The sequence below is a fragment of the Ovis canadensis genome, chromosome 3 (genome assembly GCF_042477335.2).
Source record: "Ovis canadensis isolate MfBH-ARS-UI-01 breed Bighorn chromosome 3, ARS-UI_OviCan_v2, whole genome shotgun sequence".
Taxonomy (NCBI): domain Eukaryota; kingdom Metazoa; phylum Chordata; class Mammalia; order Artiodactyla; family Bovidae; genus Ovis; species Ovis canadensis.
This window is the reverse complement of record NC_091247.1, coordinates 171,570,768-171,581,214: the sequence shown is the minus strand read 5'-3', so window position 1 is coordinate 171,581,214 and position 10,447 is coordinate 171,570,768. Positions and strand designations below refer to the sequence as shown.

At 43.3% G+C, this 10,447-nt stretch overlaps 1 protein-coding gene and 1 non-coding gene across 3 annotated transcripts in view; one reads left to right on the top strand and one right to left on the bottom strand.

Annotated features, from left to right (window-relative positions):
• Window positions 1-3,561: 3,561 nt before the first annotated feature.
• On the bottom strand, window positions 3,562-3,633 carry TRNAD-GUC (transfer RNA aspartic acid (anticodon GUC)). Its single transcript has one exon. It is a non-coding gene; the product is annotated as a tRNA-Asp (tRNA).
• Window positions 3,634-3,693: 60 nt separating this feature from the next.
• Window positions 3,694-10,447, top strand: part of LTA4H (leukotriene A4 hydrolase) — a 32,745-nt gene continuing 25,991 nt past the window's right edge. Inside the window, exons 1-2 of one of the 2 annotated variants that reach the window (XM_069585098.1) lie at window positions 3,694-4,285; window positions 9,273-9,403. In XM_069585098.1, the coding sequence (XP_069441199.1) occupies window positions 4,127-4,285; window positions 9,273-9,403 (290 nt within the window). In that variant the 5' untranslated portion in view covers window positions 3,694-4,126. The remainder of the gene's footprint in view (window positions 4,286-9,272; window positions 9,404-10,447) is intronic. The other variant, XM_069585097.1, reaches the window with a different exon arrangement.

Genomic DNA, 10,447 nt, shown 5'->3' with positions numbered 1-10,447 from the left:
CCAGAGCTTACCCAAACTCATGTCCATTGAGTCGGTGATGCTATCCAACCATCTCATTCTCTGTCGTCCCCTTCTCCTCCTGTCCTCAATCTCTCCCAGCATCAGGGTCTTTTCAACTGAGTCAGCTCTCTGCATCAGGTGGCCAAAATATTGGAGTTTCAGCTTCAATATCAGTCCTTCCAATGAACACCCAGGACTGATCTCCTTTAGGATGGACTGGTTGGATCTCCTTGCAGTCTAAGGGACTCTTAAGAGTCTTCTCGAATACTACAGTTCAAAAGCATCAATTCTTTGGTGTTCAGCTTTCTTTATAGTCCAACTCTCGCATCCATACATGACTACTGGAAAAAACATAGCCTTGACTAGATGGACCTTTGTTGACAAAGTAATGTCTCTGCTTTTTACTATACTGTCTAGGTTGGTCATAACTTTCCTTCCAAGGAGTAAGCGTCTTTAAATTTCATGGCTGCAGTCACCATCTGCAGTGATTTTGGAGCCCCCCAAAATAAAGTCTGACACTGTTTCCACTGTTTCCCCATCTATTTGCCATGAAGTGATGGGACCAGATGACTTCAATAAAATTAAAAAATATAAAATTAGGACTTCCCTGGTGGTTCAGGGATTAAGAATCTGCCTTGCAATGCAAGCGATACTGATACAATCCTTGATCTGGGAAGACCCCACATGCTGCAGAGCAACTAAGCCCAGGTGCCACAACTGTTGAGCCTGTGCTCTAGAGCCTGAAAGCCACACTACTGAAGTCTCCTTGCTTAGAGCCTGTGCTCTGCAACAAGAGAAGCCACCACAGTGAGAAGCCGGGACACTTCAACGAACAGCAGCCCCTGCTCACTGCGACTGGAGAAAGCTTGCATGCAGCAACAAACATCTCCCACAGTCAAAAAATAAAATAAACCTTAAAAAAAAATATATATATATAATGTAAATCTCCTGTTGCATATACACCCTCATAGTATCCTCATTTTAGAAAAGCAATGGAAAGCTTCATTTAAAAAACTCAATCTACCGTTAGATATGAATGACACTCCTATTTGTGAATTGCTATTATTGTACACTTTATATTTAGGTGTCCGTGGGTTTCATAGAAAACAATTATATTTGTCTTTTGATTGATCTATTAATCTGTTTGAGGGGTTCATATGTGGTTGTCTGTGGATATCTCTTCTTGAACACAGAGGCATACCCTCTGTGCATTCCTGGTGATTAATAATGGAAGATGATGATATTGACATTTTCTTAGTAAAACAAACTATCCTTTCTCCACCTGGAAGATAATTTGATTGTATATTCTTTTGCTAAATCAATTCTAGTGCATTGTATTTGTTACTCTAGATTTGGTGACACCAGGAACACTTTTTAGGCCTCAAAATGCGTTCGCAAATGCCAATCATGCCATGGATTCTTAGGCTCTATGGAGTTAGGATTTATGCATGTGTAAGGTATTGGATTTCATAGTTTGAGAGGTTTCATTTTGTTCTCCTTTGGCTTGCAGGGGCCAACACAAGGATACCCTACTGAATAGCCTCTCTGTCTGTGGCTGGGGCCAAATTTAATTGCTAGATCACTTTGATACAGATCGGAGAGATGTAGTGCTCTCCAACTGCTCAATTCAGCTTCTCTAGAAATCCTTTCACCTTTAAACATGTTAAAGTTTCCCTCTCTCTAAAGACAAAACAACGTTTTCTCAGCACAATACTCCTATACTCCTTGCTATTCCTCATTTTTCTTCCCTTCTCACATTGGCCACAGGTCTTGAGAGAGCAGCCTCTGTTCTGTTTCCCCTCTACTCTTTTTATTGCGCAGTTGCTGCTCTCTGTCATCCACCTTCAACTAACCACAAAAGTCAACAAAACCACCATCTTCCCACCTCCATCCCATTGCCAAATTCAAGGAAGACTTTTTACTTCCTATTGTAATGGCCCTCTAGGCTGTATTTGACATTGCTGGTTGGCTCTTTTTAGTTTATTTCATGAGTTCCTTTTACTCTAGTACCACCATCCCCCACCTTTCAAAAAATGCAACTTTATTGAAGTATAATTGACAAATAAAATGTTAAGATATTGAAAGTGTGCGTGTGGTGATTTGGTATACATATACACCGTGAAAGGATTCCTCCCATCCTCTAGCTTTTTTTCTTAAAATTCTGGCATGCTCCAAGCTTCCCAGCTGTTTTCACTGCTTTTTTTTGCACATGATCTCTGGGCTGAGTTTACTCACTGTCATAGTTTCACTCATCACATGATGATACTCTCATACCTACCTGAACCTTCCCTAGAATGTTTCAAGGATGCCTCCACTCTGACTCCCATGCACTGTCAAACTCCATTTGTCCCAAGTTAAACTTAGATCTTTCCCACTTAAGTCTGTCCTCTTCACATAGTCTCTACTTCTGGTTAACGACTACCCAACCACTGAAACCTAGAATCTGACAAATCACCTTAGGCTCCTTCTTAATGTGACACCACTTATTTCGTAAGTATTCCTTCCATTCTTTCCTCTCCATCTCTACTTATTAGATACCTATGTCAGGCCCCCAGCATCTTCTTCCTGGACTATTTATTTTAGCAGCAGAAGTGAAGTGAAAGTCACTCAGTGGTGTTCCACTTTTTGTGATCCCATGGACTGTAGCCCCCCAGGTTCCTTTGTCCATTGAATTCTCCAGGCAAGAATACTAGAGTGGGTTGCCATGCCCTTCTCCAGGGGATCTTCCCAACTCAGGGATTGAACCCAGGTTTCCCACATTGCAGGCGGATTCTTTACCGTCTGAGGCACCAGGGAAGCCTGGCCATTTCCAAATCTCCTGACTCTGGTTTTGATGCCTCATCCCTATTTTCTGGGGCTTCCCTGGTGGCTCTGACTGTGAGGACTCTACCTGAAATGCAGGAAGTCCAGGTTCAATCCCTGGGTAGGGAAGCTCCCCTGGCGAAAGGCATGGCAACCCACTCCAGCATTCTTACCTGGACAATCCCATGGACAGAGGAGTCTGAGGGGCTACAGTCCATGGGGTCGTAAAGAGTCAGATAGGAGACTAACATACACACAGTCATTCTCTGAATGCTACCAGTGTTCCTTTAATAACATGAGTCTGACCATGTCATTCCCTTGCTTAAAATTCTTCTGTGAGTACTCCATTCATGCATTCAAGATTAAAGGTCCAGCTGTTCAAAGTCCTTCGAGACACATTCTTCTCCAATTTTCCCAGTTTCAACTCTGAGGTTTCATTTTTCAGGCGAGTCATCCTTCACCCCCTCCCCGCATTCAGTAGGCCCCAGTTCTGTGTCCCCTATGCGCCCACTGCACACCTTTATCATAGAATTCTCTCACTGCAGTATACTGAGGTAATCGTTCTAAGCTTCTAAGATGAGAATGTGGTTTATTTTCATTTTGATCTCTAGGGCCTGGAAATGTACATACGAGGTTGCTGACATGGAAAGCAGACACAAAACGGTTTTTAAATATAAACCTTGATGTTCACTCTCTTTCACAGTAGCCTTTGAAATGTTTGCATGAACCCTGCAAGGAAAAAACGAAAAGCTCCAGCACCTCCCCGTCGGGGAATCGAACCCCGGTCTCCCGCGTGACAGGCGGGGATACTCACCACTATACTAACGAGGAATTGCACGAGAAGCCTGGCTCTGACAGTTCCCTTATCTCTTTTTACCCCGCCTCTCTCATGACCCACAATCATCAGTAGGCCTGACATTTCTTTTACTGCTATTGCAACTTCCATTGAAGTTGAATGGAACTAAAATAAAAGCCTTCACTTATTTCCATCTGCTTACCCTTCCTCTAACTTCCATTCCCCTCCTTTTCTCCCCTCCTCCCACTTTGGGAGAACTATCGATCCACTTCTACACCCCTCGACACACACACACACACACTCCCAGAGAGCAAAGCGCACGCCTTGTCGCACTGCACCATGGGACTTGTAGTTCCACCAATGCCACACCCTACTCTTTGCTGACTTCAAAGAACTTCCTTTCCCAGCGGACGCCGCGAATTCCTCCTCCTCTCTTTACCTCACTCTCCCTTTCTCTCGCGCTCAGCGGAGTAGTCTGGTTGCTGAGAGCTGGGGTGCAGGTCGCGTGCATCGGGACTCCTCACAGCCATGCCCGAGGTAGTGGATACGTGCTCCTTGGCCTCCCCGGCGTCCGTCTGCCAGACCAAACACCTGCACCTGCGTTGCAGCATCGACTTTACTCGCCGGGTACTGACCGGGACCGCCGCGCTCACCGTCCAGTCCCAGGAGGACAATCTGCGCAGCCTGGTACGGTGGGACATGCTCCCGGGTGCCCGCCTGTCCCTGGCTACACGTCTCCCGTCTCTCACCCGCTTCGGCCCCTTCCTCGTGCCTGCCCCCCGCCGGCTTCACGCATCCGTAGATGCTCCTCCGCAGCCCACAACCCTTGTTGTACACCTCCTCTTCAGCCTCCACTCATTTCTCAGTGCCCGGTCTTCAGCCCCCTACGCATCCCATATCAATCCCTCCCAACCCAACTGGAGTCTCTGCATTCTTTCGTTACCCACTTTGTATACCTGCCTTCTCCTGCACTGCTTTCCCCCAAAGCCTCCTTCGCAGTTCCTGGACACATCCTGGTGCCCATTCCACGCCCCGCTCCTCACCCAGCCCTCAAGATTCATCTTAGCAGGAATTCTTTCCCCGCTAATCCTAGCTCCCAGCGCTAAAGCCGCCCCCTGTAGTCTCCCCATTTCCTCGGCCTGGAGCCCAGAACTCCCTCCTCAGGCCCCAGAATTCTTCCAGTCCCCAGCCCACTTTCCTCAGTCCACACCCTCAGCTAAGTCTCAGGCCCTCTGTCCTGCAGATTCTCAGTCCCACCTCTCCCTCCCAGGCCCCTTTATTTCAACCTGCAGATCTACAGGATATGACCGATTACCATCTCCCTGTCAGTTCTAAAACCCCCTAGAATTCCGAGCCCTGCTGTAATACTTTGTCTCTGCTTTATAACTCCAGGTGCAGCTGTCTCCGATTCATGGTTCCTCCTACCTTTGCTTCTTATCACCCTTCTCTGAGAATAATTTAAGGAGGGGTGGGACATTCAAGCTTTGATTAATAGTTGGTTCCCAGCAGCAAGTAATATTGCACTTTCTTAGAAAATAAGGACTTCTCCAAGCTCTCTAGCCACCAGAATGATGAAAAACTTGTTTGGCTTTGTGAAGTGTTATTATTTTATCTGTACAACATAGCCTATTTTCAGTGTTCTTACTCAAGGTGTCTGATAATATTTGAATTTCAAAGATAAGGATTTTTACAAAAAAGAGGAACAAGAAAACTAGCCACATATATTGCATAGTGTGGTGATAGCTACTGCTGCTGCTGCTGCTAAGTTGCTTCAGTCGTGTCCCACTCTGTGCGACCCGATAGACGGCAGCCCACCAGGCTCAGCTGTCCTTGGGATTCTCCAGGCAAGAACACTGGAGTGGGTTGCCATTTCCTTGTCCAATGCATGAAAGTGAAAAGTGAAAGGGAAGTCGCTCAGCCGTGTCCGACTCCCGGAGACCCCATGGACTGCAGCCCACCAGGCTCCTCCATCCATGGGATTTTCCAGGGAAGAGCACTGGAGTGGGTTGCCATTGCCTTCTCCGGGTGATAGCCACTACAGCCCAGCAATAAGCAACAGAGAAGGTATATTGTAAGCTTGATAGGGGAAAATCTGTGAGATCCACTAACTGGGTGTAGTAGTAAGTTTAGATAAGAGTTGGTGGCTTTTATGACTTTTACCTGCTTGAGTAATAGACCTGTATTTTGAGTTCATTGATATGAATCAATAAAGCTGCTAACCTTCTTACTTTGTTATTTAACATTTTCCTAGACTAATTCTGGTTTGAAAAACAGGTGGACTCCTCTATGTATTGTAGTCCCCAGAAGTACTATAAGGAAATAAATAAATCAAAGTACTATAAGCAAGATCACAACTATTTCCTTATAGGCTGTACTTTGTCTGCTTGAAATGCCAGGCTGTCATTTATTATTGCAGACAGCTTTGCCCGGGCAGGATTGGCTGAACTGAAGTCCTCTTTCAAAGCAATCTCTCCTTTTAGTAAAGAGAGTTTGTCACTGCTTAATATGACCTTGCACTCCTATTTATAAAAATTAAACCTTTACCTCTGTTGCCTGAGTAAGCTAGAGTTAGGACGCTTAAATTTTATGTCTGTTCAAAGTTCCAGTCTAAAAGCCTGCCTGTTCTTTTGCATTCTGCAAATTTCAAGAGAAGATTTTTAGATTGCTAATTCCAACTAGCCAACTATCCAGTTTCCTTTGTTTTTCCTTCTTATTTCTATTTTTGATCAATTGCTTAATAACACTTATCAAAGAAATTTGAAGGGGAATTTCTTAAGTAATTTGGTAATGCTAGCTGAGGTTAGGACTTGAGATACACAGCTTAAACATTGCATTTCCTATTTTCTCTTGGTCCAGGACTTGTTTCATGCATTAATTGGCACCTGCTGTTTCTCTGGCACTGTGTTAAACCCTGGGAATGCAAGCCTAAGTAACATTCTTTTTCTTTTGAAGAGCCCTCAGTCTAATGGATAAAACAAAACCTTGTAATGTGGCACAGTAAGTGCTGCTGGAGAAAGCTGGGCCAGCTGCTGTAACAAACACAGAGGATACTGAAAAGGTTTCACAGAAAAATAGTTAAAACAGTCTTCTGATTCAGAACAGACTTGAAAAGTTTAGGCAATACAGAAAATAGAATATGTTCCACTGGGAAATGACCCAAATGATTCACCCTTATGGATATAGTGAAGTGAAAGTCACTTAGTTGTGTTCGACTCTTTGTGACCCTGTGGACTGTAGAGTCCATGGAATTCTCCAGGCCAGAATACTGGAGTGGGTAGCCTTTCCCTTCTCCAGGGGATCTTCCCAACCCAGGGCTTGAACCCAGGTCTCCCATATTGCAGGCAGATTCTTTACCAACTGAGCCACCAGGGAAACCTTTATGGTTATAAAAGTAGTATAAACATAAGTAGTTTATATACATAAGATACTCCCATCAAGTTTTTACAACAAATCAGATATTCAGAAACAAGTACTGGAATATGAGCAAAGGAGTACCTTTATTATTCTTAAGCTATAAAATCCAGTATTTCTGAATATGCAAGAGTGGGAAGATAATTTAATTTAGAGTAAGGGCAACCATTGAGGGACTCCCCAGAAATAGGGAGTACTCCAAAAGAAATAATAATTGCCCATTGGAAGGAAAACTGATGATACTCATAACAAATTTGGCTGCTCTTAAAAAACAAAGAAAAAGAAAGGGAAAAGATAATAAAACCAGGATGGAAATTTCTTCCCAGCCAAAAACTCTTGATTCTAGATAAGAGTAAAATTGTTGAAATTTCCTCAACTTATCACCCAGTTAACTGATCCAAAAGAGAGGGGACTGGAAAGTGACTGTTTCTTGGCAGTCTAACTCCCCATGCTATTCTAGGCCAGATTGCAAGGGAAAGATGTCAGAGGTAGGAAGGTTAGATAGTGAGCAGTTCTGAAAGTCCACAGGGCCTGACCTAGGGTGGTGGTAGAAGGGAAAAAAAAAAGTATGAGGACAGTGTGAAAGAAAAATTTGTTAATTGGCTATGTGGGATTGGGAAGTGGGACCAACTGTGGATTATTTGAATGTTTCAAACCTTAGGTAAGTTGAGGAGTTCCATCAATGGAATAGAGACAACAGGAGAGAAAGCAAACTTAGGGTACAGAAGCGTGGCTTTTTAAAAATCTTTAGGAGCCTATTGAATATGAGATGCTATTTCCCATGGAAATGTTAACCAGGCAGTTAGAGATACCTGCTGAAGTCCTGGGGAGGGGAGGCAGCTGCGAAAGAGATGGGTAGTCACCTGTACAGAGGTTCCAGGTGAAGATGTGAGAATGAGCAAGAACTAGGGGCTGAAGAATACGGTAAGTAAACTGAAAGCCCAAGGCTAGTGCATGGGGACATATCTAGATTTTGTAGTTAGAAAGGATCGGAAGGAAAAAAGTATTAGACAAAGAGGAGAATCACTGATGTGTGAATTCAAAGCAGCCAAGGAAAGGGCTTCAAACAGATGGTACAGTCCACTGGGGCCATTAGCAGCAGAGTCCAGGCTACTGAAAAGAAAAGACCTATTGATCAGGAGGACTGCCCTTCCTGTGGCACAAAAACTAGAAGTCAGACTGAAGAGGAGAAAGGGAGGATAGATTGATGACAAAGTAGAAATAGCAGCCATAGATAACCCTTGGAGTTTAAGGAAGGAAGGAGAAAAGTAGAATAGTTATCAGAGAGGGCAGAGGATTGAGTGAAGTTTTAAAATTAATACGGGAAGCTGGAAGCTTTAAGTTGTTTGGAAACAGGCTTGTGGCATAGGAAGATTGAAAATTCTAGAACAAGAGATTAGTTGAGAGATAATGAAAGGGTATGGGTTCTAGAGCTTAGATAGAGGAATATCGGGATGGAAAATCCTCAGACACTTGTTGCCACTCCCTTCCTGCCCAAAGCAGATAATCTGCCTGGCAAGTAGATAAGCACTCCCAATCTCCCAGTAGCGGGGGTCCCCAACTTCCAGGGTCTAATGCCTGATAATCTGAGGTAGAGCTGATGTAATAATAATAAAGTACACAATAAATGTAATGTGCATGAATCATCCTGAAACCATCCCCCCCAACCCCCCTGGTCCATGGAAAAATTGTCTTCTGTGAAACCAGCCCCTGGTGCCAAGAAGGCTGGAGACCACTGCTCTGTAGGGCCATTTGGTCAGAGTTGCCATAACCAGGTTGGACTTCTCTAGATACACAAAGCAGTGATGTACAGTCTGCTTATTTGCCTAATAAGCACCAAGATTTGTTTTAATTTTGGGATCTATGAAAGTAGTACAGAGCAGTAGGACGATATGAATTGTAGGAAGAAATACAAGGTAATATATATTGAGGAGTCATGATGAAAGACAAGTTATAGATGAGATTTTTCATAGTAGAGAAGTTTTAGGAGACAGAAGCAAAGGCATTTTCATTTAGATCTGACTCTTACTTAAAGCCAGGGCTTCCCTGGTAGCTCAGACGGTAGAGGGGAAGTTTAGAGAAGGTGGATTGGGACCTGTGCTAACTGCCAACTCCTTCAATTCCTGTCTTTCACTCTGTATCTTACTCTGTCTTAAAGCAACTAGTTCCAATCTGAAATTGTAGTAAGGCTGTAACTATCATTTAGTTTTTCCAGTGCATAAAACAATTTTCCTATCATCTAAAAATACTGATTTATTTCTAGATTCTGGATACAAAGGACCTCACAATAGAAAAAGTGGTCATCAATGGACAAGAAGTCAAATATACTCTTGGAGAAAGACAAAGTTATAAAGGATCACCAATCGAAATCTCTCTTCCTATTGCTATGTGCAAGTATGGATATTCTCATTTTTCTCTTTTATGGCTAAATAAGGGGAATATGTATTTTTATTTTAGTTTTTTCATTTCCTATTTCTAGTTTGTGTGTATGTAGTAATTGGTACATTCCTCCTACCAATCTGCTGTTCAGATCGAAGCTTATAGTGAGAATTATATATTCCTAAGATACTAAAGAAATTCACTGTATAAAATACTCAAAAATAGGACTTGATAACTGTTCCTTCTTCACTCATCATGTTAGTAGTACCTAGAGTGATGGTGGGAATGCCTTAAGGAAGCATTTCAGGGTCACCTGGGAAGCTCTTATAAGCTGTGTATTTTTCACCTCCTCGCTGGAGGCTGGCCAGTTTTATTAATGGAATAACAATGACAAACACGTAACCATTTCTATGTACTAATCTTGGGATAAGTGCTGTAGATGTATTCTTTCTTATAATCCCTGTAGTAACCCTTTGTGGCATGATCTACATTATACAAAGGGTGACTATAAGGGTTTGGGCTTCCCAGGTGGCCCTAGTGGTAAAGAACCTGCCTGCTAATGCAGGAGATGTAAGAGATGTGGGTTCGATCCCTGGGATGAAAAGATCCCCTGGAGGAGGGCATGGCAACCCACTCCAGTATTCTTGCTTGGAGAATCACATGGACAGAGGAGCCTGGTGGGCTACAGTCACAAAGGGACATGACTGAAGTAACTTAGCATGCATGCACTATAAGGATTAAAGATTACATCTACAGCGCTTATCCCAAGATTAGTATGTAGAAGTGGTTAGGTGAAATGGTTATGTGTTTGTCATTGCTATTCGATTAATACAAGTGACAAATGAGGAAAGGGAACCTCAGAGAGAGAAGGTAACTTGTTCAAGAAAGTTAGCCAGAGCTGTCATATTGGGACTATATCCCACTCCTTGGTATATTGGGGAGGGAATAAATGGTGGAAAACCATTGGCCTAGAACAAAGTCAATTTAATCCCACCTGGTAGCAGCCAGTGTTTTCATATCTTCTGTTCCCATTTAACCATATTCCACAGATGAAGCAAC